Source organism: Egretta garzetta, unplaced genomic scaffold, assembly GCF_000687185.1.
Source record: "Egretta garzetta isolate BGI_Z169 unplaced genomic scaffold, ASM68718v1 scaffold70, whole genome shotgun sequence".
NCBI classification, from domain to species: domain Eukaryota; kingdom Metazoa; phylum Chordata; class Aves; order Pelecaniformes; family Ardeidae; genus Egretta; species Egretta garzetta.
This window is the reverse complement of record NW_009258539.1, coordinates 2763474-2785780: the sequence shown is the minus strand read 5'-3', so window position 1 is coordinate 2785780 and position 22307 is coordinate 2763474. Positions and strand designations below refer to the sequence as shown.

Below are 22307 nucleotides of genomic sequence, written 5' to 3'. Positions count from 1 at the left end.
GATACTCAATTCACTACATGTAGGACATGATGTTAACTGAAAACCTGTATTTGCTTTGAAGTACAATGGCGCAAATTCAGAGCCAACACAACTTATGGAAATGTATTTATATAATTGAGAACAAATCATGTACCTCTTATTTCATTCATACATATCTTTGTCTCATCAACTGCACATTAAATAACCTGTACTACAAATGAAAAATTCTTTAAAAATTCTATATACTTAGAAATCATATTATAATTCACATACATACACACACACGCATTACTGAAACAGAATTAAAACTTAATTTCATTTTTTAGGACTTCACTTTGCAAGTAGAAGCATTATTTTTCCTTTTCTACATATTTTAAGAAAAAGAAAAAAAAAAAGTATGATTCATTTCAAATCTCTAAAACTCCATAATGGAAAGTTCTCTCTTGTAAGATTATACACTTGAAAAAAATAATGACAATATTAAAAAAAAAAAAAAAAGCCTTCTACTATTCCTGGACTTGCAGTTGCTTTTTAAATAAGCTGTGAATATTTTTATCTATGGAGATATTTTTCTGAAGATGCATTTAACTTCATAAACCATAGAATACAGGGAGAGGCAGGAAGTAAGCAGTCTAGAGAGCTCTTGCACAAACACTCAAGGTTGTTTATATCATTATAAGAAATATTTTTCCAGTCCTGATTTACGCTAATTATGCATGTTAATTGGAAAGGAGGCATCATCTACTAAGTGGTAGCCTTAGCAATTAAAATGCTTCAAAAGAAGCTTTAAAAAGACTAGTCACCTGAGACAAAGGAGCTTTTTGTTATGCGTTCACATAAAGCACCTCCAAAGGATGCAAGAAAAGGACACGCTTGTATAGGCTGCCACCAGAAGATAACAATTCTTTAAATAAAACTGATATTCCTGCAAACTTTTATTTAGAGGGCATTTTAAAACACCTTCCAATTTTTTTTGATAGAATTGCTAAACAAATATAAAAGTTGTTGATTTTAAGAAAGCTGTCTGATCAAGAAAGCTCTGCTACCGAAACTCATTGGAATGTATGAAATAGGTTTGCTACAAAGTACATGGTAGTTCTAAGCCCAACATTAGAGACTGAACAATAGCTGAATGGCTTCCTGCCTCAAGCCTAAATAGTATACTGAAAGAAACAAAAGGGGCAACAACTACCCCAGCATCCATGACAATTAAAATGGTATTTTAGGTAAAATTCATGCATGAAAAATAAACTCAAGCAAAGTTATCAGATTGAGGGGGGGAATCAGAGTAAAAAGAAAAAAAAAAAAAAACATTAAAAAATTAAGTTATTTTCAAAAAACAATTTCAAACCACTTCATTTCTATCTTTACTAAGTATTCCAATAGAATAATATATTTTATGCTTTATATAATGTATTTTTCTAATTTTTATTGTAATACAGCACATATTCTCAAGGTTGAGTAAAAATTTTGCTGTCAAATCCAGAAATCATGTACTTTGTGTGTGTGCAGTCTGCAGTGTGCCGAGGTATCCAAGAAGGCCAACAGCGTCCTGGCTTGTATCAGAAACAGTGTGGCCAGCAGGACCAGGGAAGTCATCCTTCCCCTGTACTCAGCACTGGTAAAGCCTCACCTCGAATGCTGTGTTCTGTTTCAGGCCCCTCACTACAAGGACATTGAGGTGCTAGAGCATGTCCAAAGAAGAGCAACAAAGCTGATGAGGGGTCTGGAACACAAGTCCTACGAGGAGCGGCTGAGGGAACTGGGGTTGTTCAGCCTGGAGAAGAGGAGGCTGAGGGGAGACCTGATCGCCCTCTACAGCTGCCTGACAGGAGGCTGTAGCCAGGTGGGGGTCGGCCTCTTCTCCCTGGTAACAAGCGATAGGACGAGAGGAAATGTTCTGAAGTTGTGCCAGGGCAGGTTTAGGTTGGACATTAGGAAAAACTTCTTCACCGAAAGGGCTGTCAGGCACTGGAATGGGCTGCCCAGGGAAGTGGTTAAGTCCCCATCCCTGGAGGTATTTGCAAGACAGGTAGACGAGGTGCTTAGGGACATGGTTTAGTGGTGGACTCGATGATCTTAAAGGTCTTTTCCAACTAAATGATTCTATGATTTATTTAGCACAAAGAACGTGTGACATCTCCCTAAAATTACAGTACTTGCTTTCGCAGTACAAATTCACAGGGAATTGCAAGTAAATCAGTAAGCTAATTTATGACTTAAAATTAAGTTTAAACATCTGTAAAGGATAATACTCTTGTATTTATCATATAACAACATGCAGACTGTTCAAATATCTTGAAGCATTAAAAGTCATTGAATTTTCTTGTAAAGGCCAATTTTAAAGTTTATTTATAACACTAACAATATACGGATTCAGCAGTGATACAAAGAAAGAAAATGTAATGTATATTTAAAAAAAAGTCAGTTTGATTCAAATTTAAACGTAACTGCAAAACCTAGGGTTTATGTCCTGCAACTGTATATACATTCTCAACCTCCCCTCAGATTTAACATGAGCTTTTCCTTAAAACATACTTAAATCTTTCATGCAGCCTAAATTCCCCAGCTTTATATCACAGATAAGCAGCTTTCCACAATGAATAATGTAACTAGTGTTCAAAGCCATCATTCAAAACACTGAAATAAAACTAAATCTTTTCCTTGTACACGGTCAGAGATGATGCACCAGCAATACCCTGTAATTCCACAGCTGCAGATTTTCCACAGAATTCATTTCTTACACCATGAATTCTGTTCTTTCATTTAAAAAAAAAAAAAAAAGTAGTCATCAAAAATGCCAAAAAACCCCCCACAAAACCACCTGTCACTTCACTACAAAAAGCTTATAGCAATAAGCTCTGACAGGTGTGACTTGCTCTATTTATCTCAATCAAAGGCCCTCGTAGGCTTTATTATTACACAGCTGTGTATTTTGTCTTTTTTCCAAGATGCTGGAACTTGTTATTTTCCAGCAGGGGGAAGAAGAAAACAAAAAAAATAAGGTCATTTGGAAGCAGTACACTCCTGCACCTTGCTTTGTCTGCTTTCCTTACCAGACCGTGCACGACACTGCTGCTGGCAGGTGGATCATCCTGCCTGGAGAAACACAGTAACAGCTGAGGAATGAAGATAAGCTAATATTTAAAATGACCACATGCTGCCTGTTTCCCTGGCACAAGACCAAAGGAATGAGGTGTTCCTCCCTGTTACCTGGACAGGTAGCTTGCAAAAGGAGAGATGTGGTCAGAAAAGCTTATGCTTCTATGGTTCTTGGACAGATTTAAAACTCAGTTCAAAAAATAATCACTGCTAAGAATCAATCAATAAAAATATTGGTAAAAATTTTTAGCTCTGTCTCTGGATAGGGATGAGGGAGCTACGACAGATATTTGGCCAGATAGCCATGGGATTTTTGTTTGGTTGGGTTTTTTTGTTTAATTACCAGAATTTTTTTCTATTCAGCTCTGAAATGAGAACCCTGGCTAGCCCATCAGACATTCAGCTGGCTAAACCTCTTTATACTGCAGTGAAAAAAAAACTAAAATGGAATTGAAGTGTCTCTCAAATAAAACTATATCAAAACAGAAAAGAAAGCAGCACACAGCCTGTATACAAATATGACAATAAGAAGTATTTTACAGCTCTGACTTTCACAGACAACAAACCCCAAGGTTAAAGTCTCTCCAGTGAGGCGGAGAGCCCTGTCACCTCTAACACCTTCTGAGACACTGGAATAGCACAAAGGCACAGTCGGGCCATGTCTGAGCAGCATTCCAGCCTTATCTATAATACATCAACTTCATTTTACCACTTCTTAGAATACTGGGAGAATTATCTCAACGTTTTTTAGGTCTTATCGTATAAGCATGACAACATACTTCATCTCTAAGAGCATCTTTTGATGTCACATGTGCTTGTACATACTGTTTTAGTGAGAAGTGTAGGAGCTATTCAGAGTTCCTATGTATTTGCTTCCTTTGTTGATTTGAAGCTTTTTGAGGCAGAAGGAAAGCCATTGCCAAGTTGATTTTTTAGCAGAATTCAAGATTGCATTCAAGACTAAGTTACTTGAAACCTTACATTAATAATTCAAGTGATTTTAATAAAATTTTAAAGCATATTAAAGTAATTCCATGCTTTTGTGATTTTTTTATCATCAATGCTACTGAAATATTTTAATTTTTCCTTAGTTCTAGTATCTACTTTCTTTGCAATAGCATCAATATAGTAGGGTTTTGTTGGTTTATAGGGTAGTGTTGTCAGTAACGACTACAACAACAGCAGGAAGTTTTAGTAGAACCAGAAGGCGGACAGAAAAGTATGTGACTTGATGGGATACACAAGGTTCCTAGCAGCTGGGATGCAAGCTGGGTAAGAGCAGTTGTCCAGAAAATGGTGATGAGATCAGAGAAACAGCTGTTTGAGTGCAGAGGCAGGAAACAGAGCTTGCAACTGTGAAACCTGACTAGGGGAAGCTCAATACACAGAGAAGATTAGAGTTTTTTCAAGTCTAGAAAGTCAGGAAGGAGAAGGAAGAAATCTGGTGAGAAAAGGGGGAAATCTAGATGAGGCAGAGTGATAAAGAACTCTGATCCAATGGGGAATGTTTTAAGCATCAGTAACTAAGGAGAGTTTCTGATCACAATAAGAGATGCTGGTACCTGGACCACTTTCTTAACAGAACTATGCTTTTTATTAGCATTCTACTTTGCAGGAGTTAAATTAAAGAAAAGCTACAGCATCCTGGGGGGTATGAATACTTCCAGATGCTTCCTTTAGTCACACCATACTGGGCAACACATTTAGGTTTTGAGGTTAATTCCATTTAACATTAGCCAGTGCTATGGCTGCCAGCTATCAGTACTGCACTAACTCTCAGTGATGTTAACTTGTGACCACCAGTGGGTTGTAAGTGCATTTGGGCACGTCTTACCTAGCAATAAGTAAGCTGCCCCCTGACAGGCAGGCACTAATACATGGGAGCAGGAGAGAAGCACTGGTTGTACAGTGAGCTTACCCAGCACTGAGGGCAAAGGGAGACAGACTGTGAGCACGTGGAGAGAAGGGGAAACTGAAATAAAGACATTTCATTAAAGCAGCATTATTAGTTGGTTATGAGGTATAAGGTGCTCCAGAAAAACTTCCTTTTTGAAGTTTTTATTCTCTTACTACTGAATCTGTTTGCCAAAAATTATTCTCAAGACTGGAAAAAACACTTAGACCCAGAGTTTGAAAAATTAGAAAATATCAGAAAAATCCTTTCAAGAAATCTGTAATCAATAGATGTAATTTATTCTACAATATTTTTTTTTTCTTTTTGGAAGAGCAGTCACAAAACAGATCCAGTCAGATATAGGAATTATCTGTCTTCCAAATTTATATCATAATTAAAGCAGACTGCCAGCTGGTATAATCTTGTCTTTAGTTGGGTTACCATACCACCAGTATCAAATGACAGTTGGAGATGCTCATCAATAACAAACAGTAATACTGAACAGTAGTGCAGATGACAAGTGAAATTAAACACAAAGAACCATCTGCTATTTCAGCAGTCTTCAGAAATATTTAGTTCATCACTTGAACTTACAGCAGTGTTAGTAGCAACATTTCTACTCTTAATCCATCCTGCAACTTAACAAGAAAGAAAACAGTAATAGAGCTCAATTGTAACAATGGGAAATAGAGTACTGGGAGGCAAATAAAATCCCTGTTTTGATAGCTGGGGGCGGGGGGGCATTTAGTTGGTATTTCGCTAGTGTGTAAGGGGGGTGGCTGACCTTCTACTACGCACTGTTCCACTACAGTGGAGAATAAAGGACCACTTTGTACAGCAGCACTGTCACCAGAGAAATCCAATGCCATAAGCAAGAACAGAGCTGTCAGATTTCGGGTTATGGCTCCCATCAGTATGTATGTGTTTTAGATCTTATACACAATTGTGTGCTTTTAGCTACTGAGAAAAAAAAATAAATGAAAGCTACATCTACGATGTAGATCAGAAATGTGTCTTTTAAATACTCAACAAGACTTAATTAAAATTGTTTTATGAAAATATATTGACATTGAGGCGTTGGAAGTGAAACTTTTGTTACCTGTTAAATCTTATACACAGTACACACCCTTGCATCATCCATAGAGCAACACTGCTAGACCCTATCTATCATTTTTAAATCAGTACATTTGTGGCATTCTATTTTTATGGAACTCCTAACTGAATTTTCTGTATAGATGCTGAAGGGAAAAAAAAAAAATTAACCACTATCTTAACTAAGCTACAGTACTGGTTGTACCTTGTTTACCTTGTTTCCATCTAATCCAAAAAGCAGAGCTAACTCCTCAAAAGTACATACTATTTCAAAGCAATCAGATGATACAAAATGAAAAACAGGAAAGAATTGAAACTTGGGAGCGTTGGAAAGTTCTTACAGAAGGGCATTACAGTTTTAGCAACCATTTACTTTCTCAGTTTAGCGTTGTATCTATGGCTTACTGCAAGCTAACTAGCAGTTACAAAGCAGCACTTTGTTTCTCATTTCTATTTACAATCTTTCAATTAGAACAAAAAAATTAAAATGTTGAATACTTATTTTAAGCTGAAAAATGTTTCTTTAAGAGAATGTTGTTACAACAGGTTGCTTTTGTAAATGAAATATGCATCTTGGATGACTTTACTGGTAAAATAAAAATCAAAACTAATTAAGTTCCAAAGCTTGGCTGTAAGAACAGTAATAATATATACCTACTCATTAGAAGTTTAATCAATCTTTTTCCTATTTTTGTTTTACACGGCTCCACAATATTTTATGTACTACTTTTTATTTAGAAAGGAAGCTAGCCTTTCCACATTCCAATTTCACCATTTTAAGCCAAAAATCTATATTCCTTTTTATTATTTAACTGGTTTGAATTTCACACTTAGCAAGAGACAGACACTAAGAAGTACTGTTATAATTACTAAGAGCCTTAAAACTAGCCTTAGTGGGGCCAGAATTTCACCTTTGGAGCAACAACGTGCTGTTAGAATATGGTTTTACAATGCACAAACGTGACTGTCTGACAGATGACTTGTCTCTTTGGGACAGACTGAAGCATTTCTGGCAATGCTTGTCCAACCCCTTCTTAAGAGTCTTCAGTAACGGAGCTATCTTCTCAGGTAATTTATTCCAATATTTGACTCTCTTAGCTACAAGTTTTTATATCTAATCTAATCTGCCTGGCATAATTTGAAGCCGCTACCTCATTACTTATCTACTGCAGTGAACAAGCATATACAAATTATATTCCACAGAATATTGGAAGTTAGGTGGGGTTGGTGGGGTTTTTTGTTGGGGTTTTTTTGGTGAGTGTGGAACTTTTTTGTGGGGGTTTTGGAGGAGGGTTTTTTTTTGGGGGGGGGTGTGTTTTAGGGTTTTTTTGGTTTGGTTTGTTTGTTTATTTTTACACAGTTTGTGCTTTCTGAGCTTCTGATCATTTCCATTGCTTTCTTTAGGACTTTCTTTCTAAGGGATTTTTTCCCATTTCTTTCTTTAAGTGTGGCATCTCACATGGGAAAAGTTTTCCAACTGAAGTGTTATTAGCACTGATTAGAATAATTATTTTAGTTGCTTTATGAACCTTATTCCTATTAAATCAGTATGGTGTCCGACTCTACTCTTATTTCTTGTTTGGCTTTTGATCTACACTACCATACACATAGATTACTCCAACAGCATTATCTAGTCTTGCGTGTCTATTACTGATCCTTCCTACGTAAATGAAAATGTCAGCATTTTTCCTTACCGAGTTCCTCTCCAGTTTGACTGGTGATATTCTCTATGTACCATTTTGCAAACAATTACATACTTCCTAACACTGTATCTAGTCTAAATATGACTGCCTTGCTTATGAGAATGTTGCATCAGACAGTGTCAAGATAATTAAAGACGGGACATCTACTGCTTCTTCCCTACCCTGAAGGCCTGCTATGTTATAGGAGGAAATTAATTTGGTTTGAAATAGCTCATTTTTTATGAATCTATTGACTCACATTCTTTCAGGAAAAATCATCTCAGAGTAGTGAATGTGCTATAAACTCACACCATCAGTTATTTCACAATAGCTTCCATGTGTACACAGAATCTAAGCTGACAGTAATAAGAGGAAGAAAATCACAGTGTTACCAGACATCATAGCCTTGTAATATGCAAATATTATTTGAATGATGTTTTGAACAAGGAATTCCCTTTTATTCAAAAGCTAAAGTGTTGGGAAGCGGGGCAGAAGGGGGTAAGGAGAGAAAAAAAGAATATTGTTGACCCTTCCAAGATGCATTATCTCTGAATTTTTTTTTTTTTTTAAGGTAAAAATGCAGCTAATGCAACAGGTTTATGTGCTGTAGAAGTGGTCCCCAACTGCTTGTTCTGAAGCTGGTTCATAATATCAAAGACTAAGTTTTCTTTCAGTTATTTGTTCTCTAATATGTTGAAACCCCAAACCTGCCATTTCTAAAGCATTGTTCAATAGGTTTAGATTTAAAATTTGCTATAGCACTCTCTATTGAGACCTAGCTACCAATAAAATGCTATTTTCCCAATGTAAAACTAACCCATAAAGTCTCATATCTTCAATTTATTTCCTTCAAATAGCTCAGTCAGAAAGCAACTTTGTCAATCTTTATGACACATAAAACTCCTCCACTTTTGCCATGCCTAGGTCATCTGAGAGTTAAAGCACAAATAGGTGCAAAAAGAAAATGGCTGCCAGTTTGCTGAATGATTTAATGAACGCGTGGTGAGACATTTTAATTTAAGTTTATACGTTTTCCTTTTTTAAGTCATTGAGAAAGTGTGTTTTCATTGCATATGCAAACATTTAAGGAAAGCAGCAAGACTTGTATATAGGTTATTTCAGAACTTGTTTTCTTAAGAATTGGATTACTATTACAAAACTATTGCACACACTAAAATGCACATCTAAAATGTTTATATTCTTTCACCATAGAAATATCACAAAGTTTAAATTAGCGTAATCACCACTACCCCGTAAACCTACCTCTTTTGGCATGAAGGACAAGCAGCATTGCACAGCTGACTTTCCATTTAAGTTAACTGAATACAAATAAGGCTTTGAAGAACAGCAGTCAACCACTGTCAAACAAAATTCAGAATCAAATTACAGATGTTATTACAATAAATATCAACTTTGTAATAGTTGCAGTACTTCAAACATACAGTATCTACATATCTGTATGGTAAACATTTCTCACAAAGTTACAAGCGAATATAGTGTTTCTCATAAGGATTCTGGAGGTAATTCTGATAATTATTAATCACCAGTACCTTAATGAAAGTTATTGATTTGGAAGAACACAATATTTCAAAAAAACCACACCACTGTCATTTACCTTTGAATAAAAGCATTAGGCAAAAATAGTTAACTAAATAATGAAAACTAATACCACAGGGACAAAAATAGTTGGCTGAAACTGGTTTTTTCTAAATGACTTTTAAGCATAATCTGCACTACAGAAGTTTACCAGTAAAGTTTGCCTCATGTTTCAGACTGTCAGTCCAATTTTAAGGCACTGGCAGAAGCATGGGCTTCCAATAAACAAGGTAACATCCTCAAACACTAGCATCAGTATTCATCCAGTATTCACCACGTGAACAGTACTGGGCCTGAATGGATGTCACATTATTTGTTTCAAGCACAAACTCTGATCTAGAATTCACATGCAATGAGTTGATTCCCACGCTGGCTAGTTGCCTGTTGTAGACAGTCTTAACAGTTGTCTTCCAAGTTAAGATGACTGACTAGGAGCCCTTGCCTTCCCTTTGAAGTCCACCACATAGTAAGAAAACCCCTCTGTTCTTGTCATCATCCACACATAGTTTACACAAAGGTAAAACTAAATATTATAATGCTGTCTTGTGAAAGAAACAGTCCTGATTTCCTGAGCTCGCGGGGGCAAGAGGCACGTAAGCATAGATGTAAAATTCTCTCATGAATTAAGATGTTGGAACAGCAAAGGAGGTGCCAGGACTGAAGTAGAAAAGGGGGATAAGCAACAATAAGTGAAAGATAAGAATCTGCTATTCTTTGTTTCTTGATAGAACTAGTGTAATCTAATTCCACATATTACCCCAATGTCATTCTGAGTTGGCATCCTGCAGAACAGAGGTCCTGTGATTAATCTGCAGACACCCTGTACCATTAGGAAAAAGAGAAGTCTGACCCTTATACTGATGATGAATTAACTGAAGGGTAAACATTGTCAAGATAGCGGGTAAAAGTCCATGAATAAGAAATTAGTATTGTTTTGTTGTTTGTTTAGTTGGGTTTTTTATTTTAACTGGGGAGAGAGTATTCAAACTTTTTAACATACCTTAGTAACTACAGGGGGGAGAAAAAAAAAAAAAAAAAAAAAAAAAAATCTACAGACAACCTGGCATTTTCCAAATGCTTATTTTTGGTAAATGTAATTTTACAGGCAAACCAAAATGTCTCCTCTTAATTTATATTAAGCAGCACTTTTAAAAGAATTGCTTTAGGTTTTCTTAAATCGGAAAATTTGTATACCAGAAATAGGTTGACAGAGTTTCTCTTAACATTATCCGTTCTTTATGTAATGAAAATTTTGATACAGCAAAAGCAAATACCTGAATGTTCATTAGCATTCAATTTAAAATCCCTATACTTAGAAAAATCAAACTCCACTCTGGTACACGCTTGTCCTTTGTTCTGCAGCAAAAAGGGGATTGATTTTGTAGAACCGACATAAACACCACCGAAGTCAAATAGTTCCTGTAAGTTTAAAGATTAAAAAAGAATAAAAGAATTAAAAAAAAAACCAAACCAGTTTTGGTTAATCAATTGTCTTGCATAACCCTCATCTTTAAAATCTTTCCATGACATAAAACACGAGAGTTTAGAATTCAATACATAAGTCCAGTTACACCATAAGGAAAGTTTTCATCATTTAGTAAGCAGATCAGTGGATTCCCTTTCGCTTATTGTATTTTTTTTTTCCTATAACCACCTTAAGGAAATCATCTCCCTTTCAACATACTTTTTCCAGATTGTCAAGTTCAAAAGCTAAAGCTATCAGCTATCATTTAGCGCAACTGTTATATGTACATTTAGTTTTTAATGTCTCTTCCTAATTTGTTCTCTGATAGTTTTCTCAGGAAGTTAGTATAGGAAAAAAATGAAAAATACCAAGTAGGGATGAGCCACTCTGACACCTAATTAAAGCAAAACACTATCAGTCTTACCAATTGCTACAATTTCTTCATACTTACCACATCAATGTTTATTTCAGGGATCTCCACAAATCCACCAATCCTAAGCACTAGTACTCCTGAATTTCGCACTGATACCTAAGTGAATGGATGACAGTGTGATTGTTGACAAGGTCATTTTAACATAACTATCTCACCAAATCAGTTATAATTACCCAAAAAAGAGGGTTTTTAAAAACAAACAAACAACATACCCCACAGATACAGAGTGGAGAGAGACATTGAGCATAATTTGTAATGAAAATATGAAAATAAGTCTGCCCTCATAATATAGTGCTTTTTTGTTATGGAAATATAAAGATGTAAAGAAAACGCCTTCATTTTCTAGAACATATATATAAAGATTCCAGTGAAATGTGGTTTCAAAGAAGAACCAATCATGCCTCTGTGGCATAAGATATCAGGGATAGCCATAGCTGTCAATTAAAAAAAAAAAATACCCCAGCCAACAAAGTTTTAGGAAAGACCAGTCTTCTGCAGACAAAAATTATGTTGCAGGAAGCTGTATGACTGGAATGAACAGGAGAAAGCTGAGTGGATAGGTTAGATTTATTCAGCAACTGTGAGGATTGGAAAGCATACCACAACACAAATTGCTTGACAGAGTTGCTGGTACAACATAGATACTATTGTTCTGAGCAATGCTAAATCTGTTTTAGAAGTGGAAAAAAGAAATGGATACCAGGTTTAGCATGCATAATGTAGACAGCCATGGAAGTTGGAGAATCCAAGATTAGAGTCAGAAAAGCTAGCAAAGATCAGCCCCATGGTAGCATCCTTTTCCCCATTCTAACTTACCTGACCAAGGACAAGTTCAGGAAGCAGACATGCAGAAAATAAAATAGGATTAGATGTTTATTGCACTCCTATTATCAAATCAAATCGACTAGTACATCTGCCTCTGAGATGACCACACAAAGACGTCAAGAAATTAAAGACACTGCAGTAATCCAGTCCTGCTCCTCTATAGATAATAAAAACTGCAGATATATCTACATGGTCTCTGAAGACAATCACATGGTAGTTTCAACAGCTTGCCAATAGTATAATATGAATCACCTCAAACTTTGAGGCTGTTACGATATTTCAGAGCAGGACTGAGACCAAAATAACAGAATAGGTTATAGGAGCCATCAACTGCTGTACTTTTTTTTTCTTTCTTTCTTTTTTTCTGCTTAAAAAGCATTAAATCACTGGAGATAAAAGCCAAAACATGCTTAAATGTATGCACATCTCCACACATAAACACACAACAGAACACTCAAAAGACAAACTCTTCCAATTTTGAATACCTCCACTCTTGTATCAAAACTCATTTTTTCATTCGGAGTGAAACAGATTTTGAGATCAGCATGGCCTCCCACAGGTACCACCCCTTCAGAAGGGATAATCATCATTCCAGGCAGTGGGTTTGAATCAAGAACCTTCAAACACAAACATTAAAAATTAATAATACTGGGGGGGGCGGGAGGGGCTGTTTGATGTTGTTGTTTAAATACCAATATATCTACCATGAAGATTCTAAATTCTTACAAGGAGAACCTTCATAATATATAATTCTAACTTGGACTTAGAAGTTTGGGGCAAAAATACAGGTAAACAAAGTAACAGATTCCTAAATGTGATGACTGTCAGTTTCTACTATGAAATAATTTGTGCACACCAGTTGGAAATGTCACATTCTGGTTTTTGAGTTGTTTTCATATAGTTATTAAAATTAAGACTTGCTATCTAGCAAGTCTCCAGAATATTCTATAAAACACTTTTTCAGTGACAGATAAATTCATCACTTCTTTTTTGACATCCACCGTAAGCAGATCGGATATGGGATCCTAATACTATAAAGTTCAACAATAGTAATAGGAGTAAATAATCAGTTTACTCACAATTAGCAAGGAATAGAATTTATTCTCTTCTAATGCACTCCAAACAGATAACTTTTTGAAGTATAATTACACAAGTGATCATGACTAAGACCAACCAGCCATCTCTTGGCTTAAGAGTACTTGTGGAGGCTTAAAATTGCTAGGTATGTTTGTTTGTTTGTTTCTCTTATTGATTATGCTGATTTTATTCTTTCAGGCCCATCCTCCAAGAGTGTAGTAATAATACTTGTTATTACAATGTTCAGTTGATAAACAGAGAAATATAGTACAAATGAAAATAAAATAATCAGGTCTCTTAGTACCATAATAATGTAGTAACAAAAATTCTGAGGATTTTAATGAAAATTACTGTGCTTCACTAAATAAAGAGAGACAATTATTGTGTGATCAGGGGAGCTAATGAGGTTAGTTCCTACTAATTTGTGTATTATGTCTTTACCCACTCTGGCATCCATGTAATCTCTTATTCAATTCATAACACAGCCTATCTTCCTCTCAGATGTTAGTCTAGCAAAGCGAACACATTTGCTATGGCTGGTCTGGGTCTATGTATTCACTTACTGGGCAGTCAGTACAATTACAATGTCTCTGACTATTAAAAGACAAAGAAAGCCATGCTGTAGCTGCTTTTTCATAGGGTACACCAGTATGGGGTTCTACCCTCACCACTGGTTCTCATGAAGGTTCCAGAATCTTTTAGACCATTACCACTTTGCTTGTCTGTTGGTCCATCTATCCATCAATCCAAATTTGACAGAGGGACAGAATTCCTATCCACACAAATCTTATTTCTTAAAAAAAAACAGACAAAAACTTAAGTAAAACTGAACTCCCTTCTTCCTCCTCACCCCAAGAAATTAAATATGCTAAAAATAATTTTTTGGCTTACTTGGAAGTATGCATGATTGTATCCTATGTTTTGAAGAATGGCTGTCTTACAAGTAGATAAACCCATTGGACTATGATTGAAGGGTATCCTTTGTTCTATAAACTGAACTTTTGTAGTACCAAGCTATAAAAAAAAAAAAAAAAAAAAAAAAAAAAAGAGAAAACAAGCAAACTAAATAACATATTACTAAGTACAAATAAATAATGCAGCATAATTTTCTTTTCATGACATAGTGAGCCAACATACTTGTGGAAATGCATAAATTAGAAGTATTCAAATAGACAGTCTAAATGTGAGACAAGATTTACTCAATATATTGAACTTACCTAGATTCAAAGTGAACAGACACAACCCCAGAGATATTTCTGGGCTAATTTCAAGACAAATAAAAATACTGAATTTAACAGCACAAGTTCCATGGGTTTTTTTAGTCCTAAATGTGTGATCAGGACAAGATACTTCAGAGATTTTGATAGCAGAAGAAATGTTAATATTTTAATTTACACATATCCTGGTTTACATATGGCAATTTCCAAGGCTTCAAAAGAATAGGAAGAAGAGAGAGCTACTGGGGAAAAAAAAATAAATAAAAGAGGAGGCAGGCACATCAAAAGGAAGGGAAAAGTTTTCTTTGTAAAGATCTGTCTCCTTCACATTCCCTGGCATGTAATATAAGATAACAAATGATTAACCTGAGGTGCATTTCACTGTTTAGAAGACTATCCAGAACACTGCTTTTCAAATTGTCAAATACCATTTTCAAATAACAATACAAAACTATATTACAGTCTGTCATTAGCCTGAAGCTCTGAAATATAGTTTCCCACAGACAGCCCTTCATTTTTATCTCTTTAATATTTATCTAAAGAGCTATCATACCACCTCTCAGCCTTTGGTTGGCTAAACTAAGCAAGCCAAGAAGAACAATTACCACTTAATATATTAAGGACCACTAAAGTTGCGGTGCCAAAGGAAGCATATCATTGAAAACAAGAAAAACACAAATTGTCTTTGTCTTGCCTTCTCCATCATGGCTTTGAAGTAATATTCTTTTGTTAAACACATCAAATAGAAGTCATATGACATTAAAATTTTTTTTGATACATGATAATAGAGATATCTTTAAGAAATAACTTGTTTAAAAAAACCCACACATTTGGCTTCTCTTAATCTGCTGTATGAATTGTTACCTTTGCAAAACATTTCAACTTAATTGTGTTTCCTTTACGCACGCACAAGTTGAATTCTCCTGTTTCTGGAGAGTTGAACCCTGGGTGCCAAACAACTTCACACTCCAGATCTCTGTAAGCCTCCACAAAGCCTAAATAAATGTGCATAATTTACATGTTATAGCATACACGTGTACAATTACCAAATTAAATTTTGTAGAAATAAAATAAGCACATTAAAGTGAAATGACCTTCTATTCCTGAAGACTAAGCCTACATTTGAAAGGTGTTGAACAGTATATTGAATTAAGTAAAATTAGTTTCTGAATTCTCATGACAATCACATAATTGTTTTTTAGTGACTGTGTTTTACTGCAGGATAAAGTTCACTGGTATTTTTTAGCCAGGTATTACTCAAATAGTCAACATTCAAAAAAATAAAAGAACAGACTATCCTTATTGCAGAATAACAAGTTTGGGAAAGACCATATACTCTTTCTTGCTTGCAATTGAGTCTGAATTCATATCAGCAGAAATATCTTTTCTCAAGAATCAGAGCACACCAAGCTCCTGATCCAGCCAAATCTTGTTTGAACTGTGTAATGCCAATTCAGTTAACCATTACTTCTTTAACAATGGAGCTCCAACATACTCCTGCAGAACACTATCTTTCGAAGGAAACAAGGTAAATGCTAATGTCTCACACACTTCTAACAAATATTGATCCATAATGCAAGTAGAAATTAATCCCAGATTGAATTCCATTTGTGTCACTCAGACTGTCTACACCAACTTCTTCGCAGCTTCATTCATACAGTGCTTTTGGAAAATTTCCTATCCTGATGAGCTGTATGATATTGTTAACTGCCATTAAATATCTGCCTCACTTTTGAAATATCAGCAATCTGTGCTGAGAAAAATGGTTACACAAGCATTGCTGGCTGGCCATAGAAACATCGAGCTGGACTGAATATGCAACTGAGGGCAGGGCTTATACAGGGCGTGCTGCTATGGTATTATCACTCTGATCTGATGCTACTTTGGGATACACTGATATTGACCCAAATCTAAAAAGTACGGTTTAATAGCATCAGCTGAAAGTTTGATTTCCTTAACATTATTGACATTTAAGATACCTGCACACACACTGTACTTGCATAGCATACCTTTGGCTGGCTGTATAGAAAATGCAGTTCCCCTGTCTGTAATTACAGGTTTCCAAGTAAACTGAGCAGGATGGTTTCTGGGATTGTATACCCTGATAGTTGTTCTAAATTCTGTCTCTGCTAGATAGCCAGGAATAGGATTTAAAATCAGTTCCCTTGCAGACAGCTCAAGTTCAACTGTCACTGCTTTTGCAACTACCAATACATGCCCAGGGTGTTGGTTGTTTATTGTGTAAGTGAAAGATCTGTAACAGAAAAATATGTATTTCTCAATGTCTTCATGTATTTATTACATTGTAGTCAAAGTAAAATTTACGTGAGCTATAATCATTAGCAAGAAAATACTTAACAAAACAATTGAGTGTGAACATATAGTTTAGACTGACAAAAGAAAGCAGTTTGTAATTGTTTTGCATACAACTTAAATCATGTCAGAAGTGAGGATCATCACAAAGGACAATCAACCTCACACAGTCATTTTAACAGCATTAGTAAAGTGAGAGTTCCATGTCCATATCAGAAGGCTAGAAAACAGTTTGCCTATACTTTTACCCCTGAAGTGCATCAAAAGATCTAAGCATAGATGCAGTGAGGCAACACTATGCGAGAAAAAGCACAGTATTTTCCATAAAATTTCTCCTCACAAATACACTGTCATAGCAAACCTTTTCTCTGATATACCTGTGGCTATATGGGCTTTTGACAGGACAGCTTACTGAGTTTTCTTAAACCCTAAGAAACATTACTGTACTAGCAAAATTTTGCAACATAAAACTTCATTAATTATTGCAATATCACCACAAATGAGTATATAACATTAACAGATAACATAATTACACCAAGTTTAAACCAGCCACATGATTTTTTTTTCATTCTACTACCACGAAGAAAATATGTAAATCAAGACAAATATAAGAAGCCTTACCTTTTAAACATTCCGGGAGTGTTTGTCTCAAATACAATTGGAATATCAGTCCTTGTAAGAGGAGGCACCACCTGAGACAATGGACCCGTCTGCTGTAATTCATCAATTTCAATCTCAATTTGTACCCATATATGAACTAACAGATTATTGATGATGTGCAGTTTTCTGACTGTTGTAGAATATACACAAACATCACCAAAATCCATAGTAGAAGGACCTGGAATATATAAGAAATAATGTCTTCAACTTTAAAAAGGAAAGTTAAAGTAAGGAAGCATAACTACGAAAACATTATGATCAAAACATGTTGGTTCCTCAAATTACAGAGTTAGTCAGCTAGAACAATCCTGTAGCAGAACAAATTCACACTAAAATTTGGAAGTAAATACCATGCATGTTCTGTGAATGTTTTCAGTAGTACAACTCAAAAGCCAGCACCAGCATTTATTTCTTAATTCTGTCTGTGTTAGCCAGCTATTAAAATAGGAAAAGCAATGTGCTATTTACTAAAGGCATTATTAATAATCATAAATACTTCTTTTTATTAATCAGACATTCAAATGGCTAGACAACCAGCAATTCACTAAGAGTTTATATACTTAACCTGTTTACTTACTTCCTGATGTGTGACCATTTCGTTTAATAATGCATGTAATTTGATGGTGACAGAATTATCTCACTATGTTATTTACTGCTATCCCCAGTTTTTATGCTGGTCTGCAAACTTTATTGCTTGTGGCACTAATGAAACATCTTACAGAACTCCAAGTACTTTTTGTTTTAATATGTTTATCTTATTTTACCTTTCCCCAAGTGTATCAGTATACACAACCACATTATTCAAGTTCTGGCTTCACTGAAAATAAAAAAAAGCCCAGAAAGTACTGAAAATTTTCACTTTGCTGCTAAATAATTTTACTGAAGAAAAACTGAGCTTAAAATAGACCAGTTTTAGTACCAAGTGTTGTTAATCGATAAGTCCCTCAGACTTTAGAAGGTGTTACTCCTCATCACAGAGCATTCCACTGAAATTATTTTGAAGGAGGAACCTGAAGAAGTCTTACTTTTTTGGGGTATCACTCTTCACTGTTAATACCCAGAACCATTCTGAACACTCCCATGAATCTTGCTGATATTAATGCTGGTCCAGATACTATCCAATAACAAGGCATAAGGGTATGAGCAACCTCATACTATGCTGTATTGATTTCTCTGTAATAGGCTATAGTACAAGCAGTGCTTTTACATGTTCATACCTAATCATATCTCAGTATTTTCTGAGGTGTAAAAAGCTTTAGTTAAACACTACTGTAGATACCAAGCTGTCACCAAATTAAGCTATTTTCTATTTAAGGTGAACTATTATGAACACAAATTGTGTTTCTATGAATAAGTGCTTGTATAACAACTATATGCATTTAGTAACCAAATTAAAAATCTTACCAATGAGTATTTGATGAAGCTGCTTGGATGTCAAAGTTAGACTACAATCTTTCTTCTCTTGGGTAGAAGATGGCACAGCACTAAGCCCACTGCAAATCTGTGATAAGTACAAGACATCTTCTCAGAGCAGGATCAAAATTCTCATGCTTTTTTGTATGGTAAACACTTTATGATTACATTACTACTCAGGCATTTAACTTACTTCTTTGATTGAAGATTCAGAACTAATTGCTGCCAATTTTCGGCTAGTTAATAGGGAATTCTCATCTAAAGGAAGCATTTGGAACTGTAGCATCTCCTTGTGAAAATCTGTGATTGAGATCTTTGGTGACATAAGCCCTTGAGCTGGTTTAAGGCCTATGTTCACAGAATTATTATAAATATAAAATTGCCTATAGAGGAGGGAAGAAAAAAATAGAATATGGAAATCTAGAAATTTGAGCATTCTGTGTTCTACACATTAAACTATTTCAGACTTTTGAACATAAAGAATAATACTTTAAGTAGGAATGTTTCATTATTTAAAGAAAACCTGAAGTACAGAAAATGCCTTGAAAGGTCCTTTGTTGTATTGTTTAAGCAAGGATTAACATCTATTGCCCATTTGTGGCAAGTGCTTCACAAAATAGGTTTCAAGCATTATGGCTACAAAAATATAAATGTTATAGCATGTCTAAAACACCTTTTAAAGAATAATTAAGTTGTAAAGTCAATCACTTAAAAGTTAGCAAATGCCAAGATTACAAAGGATCCTTTAATTGTATATGTCTGAACTGGACTACTTCTAGCCTAATTTTCAAAACAATTAACTTTTCTAGGTCAACATTCAATCAATTTAATCTGCAACCAAGAGATCTGAAACTTCTAGAGATCTTCACAGATGCTTCATATCAAGTATTCAGAAAAATTATTACTGTGTTTGATAGTAACAGTGATCCTCATGCAATATACCACGAATATACGCGTTATGGTCATATAAAAAACAGTTCACTCACTACACAAAACCAGTTCCTTTCAAGAAAACCATACAACATGTGCATGCATAAAAAATGAATCCAGCTCTCCAGGCCTTGTCTGAATCATGATGTATATATGCAGAGCAAGGTAAATTTAGATTATAAGAATAATCCACTGGCGTTGTCAATTTTTAAATAATGGGCCTTGCAAACTTAACACTTTTAAGGTATTAGTTCTCTTGCTTTAGAGGCTTTACAGGCTTTTTTTTTTTAATAAAACTTCTTAAATTAGCAGAGATGTCAGTTCTGCTTTTCCATGATTTTGCTCCACAGCACACCAACTAAATACACAAATTCATGAAGATAAGGCTAGAAGACCGATACAATCTTTACTCTTATCATCTGCTTCATTCCACAAATTATATCTTAATTTATGTACTGAATCCATCACTTTGGGTGAGCTAGACATACTAGTTGGAAATACATACAATTTATTATATAAAAAGACAATCCAATACAATAAATGTTACGTTTTTCCTATTAACCATAATCAAGTCTTCTAAAAACTTAGCATCTTATATTAAGTTCCATGCCTCTGTCCCTATATGTTACCCAGCAAGTATCTCTAAGTTTCTAAATGAACGTTTGAACAAAACACGTTTTGAATGCATTATAAATTAAGGTCCCAAGACCATAAGCATTTCAGCATGGCACAAATTAACTTAGTGGCGACAATCATATACCTTAATTCTGCACATATATTTTTCACATGAGCCTATTTATTTATCCTTTAGACAGATACTTACTTAGCAGCATCTTTCTGTAAACGACGCAGTCTTAAACTAGAAATGAAGTCAGCATAGTATTCCTTATGTGCTTCTTTTAACAGTCGTTCACAGTCAGTATATGAAAACTCTGGATCTATATAATTATATCTCTCAGTCTTTGTGAAAATAGTCCTAAATATTTAAAGAGAATTGTAGTTTCACTACATGTGTAAAATTATTCTGAGTCTTGTTAGAAAGAAAACATATCGATTTTGCTACATATATATCTCATTGTAAACATTCTTTTTATCACTGCTGATTATTAATATTTGACCTTGTAAAGGCAACCATAAAAATGAAATATTGGAACTGTAATAGCTACATTTGTAGTTTCACATAAGAAAAGCAACTCAAGAAATTTATGTGCAAGAGGCCCAAGGTTAAATAGAATGCAATAAGTTTTAAAGAACTTTCAGCCAGGGGGGGGGAAGTAAACTGTCATATGAGTAACCAGATTTGATCTACTATACAGTATATACAAATGTGTGGCTCTAAATATTACATTCACATAATTTTTACCTGTATTTTTTATTCCGTTCACTAGGCCTAATGCTGGCTGCACGGTCATTAGGAAAAGCTATAAGTGCATCACCCTGAGAATTCCTGTTTATCCCATGAGTATGAATTTGTGTTTGGGTTGATTTAAGTATCGCCATAGGTGCTGTGTCAGTGCAGTGTTCCGTGCCAACAGCTATAAACTGTCCAGTTGCATTGGAAATCATTGGTGTTATACCTTAAAATTCAAATAAAACACATTACATATGCTTAAACTAATACTTTCTAAACAAAACTGAACGAACTAGAAAAATATTTCTTAATTTATACTGATCCACCCAGCAGCCCAACAATCAGTCCCCCATCCCATTATGTTTTCCTCAGTCATGAGGGAAAAAGGCATTCAGAGCATACTAACAGCAACCACGCTCCCTAGCCTAGATCATAGACAAACAAATACTAGAGCCCAAACCACTACTGCTATATCCAGCTGTAACACTGTCTTGCACATGCCCGAACGCTCAGAGATGCCTCTGTCACAACAGTGTCTGCAGTGTCCTAAAGCTTGTCTTAATGGCTGCAAATACAGGCATGAATTTGATGAAGAACTCCCAAACTATCACAATGAAAAAGAGAGCTCAGATCTCTTTCACTCTAGTTTTAGAAAAGCACATATACATTAAAGAGAAAAATTATGACAGAAACTAGGCCATGCGTTTGCTCACCTCTCCTACATAAAGATACATGTTTAAAACAGCACTATAAATAAATAAGTAAATAATTTCTTCAACTGCCCCTTTCTCCCTCACCTGCAAAAAAAAAATCATACATTAAAGTAAACATACTGGTTTTGCCCACTTTAGCCTTACTTTACTCTCAAATAGCTACAAAAAAAACCCATCAACAAACAAACAAAAAAAAAACCAAAAAACCACAAACAGAAAACAAAAACCAACTACTTTCCATCCTCCAACCTATAGTGGCTATTAGAATTTCCACTGCCCAGGGATGCACAGTTTGCAAGAAGCTTCACTCCAGTCTCTTCCCCACTCCACCAAATACAGAGAGACAAGTACACATACTCATAAATATAGACTGGGAGAAGAAAACAGGAAGATACAGAACCCATCTATATAAGGATCTGAAAAAAACCTCACTTTCCCTCCACACTTCAATGAAGCTTAAAAGCAAAACACAGATATCAGTAGCCTACAGAGTACAGATATCCCTCATAACCTCTTTATAAACCTGCAACTAGGAGCAGAATAGGGACATTAACAGAGCAAATGG

General features: G+C 35.2%; 1 protein-coding gene across 1 annotated transcript in view; it reads right to left on the bottom strand.

The window, feature by feature from the left end:
* The window catches only part of CFAP47 (cilia and flagella associated protein 47), a 401308-nt gene that overhangs the window by 300179 nt on the left and 78822 nt on the right, over positions 1-22307 (bottom strand). The window contains exons 11-22 of the mRNA XM_035901932.1: positions 21042-21255; positions 20502-20654; positions 18942-19131; positions 18740-18836; positions 17297-17513; positions 16372-16616; positions 15227-15357; positions 14037-14159; positions 12554-12685; positions 11262-11339; positions 10620-10764; positions 9013-9107 (exon numbers count right to left, since the gene is read on the bottom strand). Coding sequence (XP_035757825.1) covers positions 9013-9107; positions 10620-10764; positions 11262-11339; positions 12554-12685; positions 14037-14159; positions 15227-15357; positions 16372-16616; positions 17297-17513; positions 18740-18836; positions 18942-19131; positions 20502-20654; positions 21042-21255 — 1820 coding nt within the window. The remainder of the gene's footprint in view (positions 1-9012; positions 9108-10619; positions 10765-11261; positions 11340-12553; positions 12686-14036; positions 14160-15226; positions 15358-16371; positions 16617-17296; positions 17514-18739; positions 18837-18941; positions 19132-20501; positions 20655-21041; positions 21256-22307) is intronic.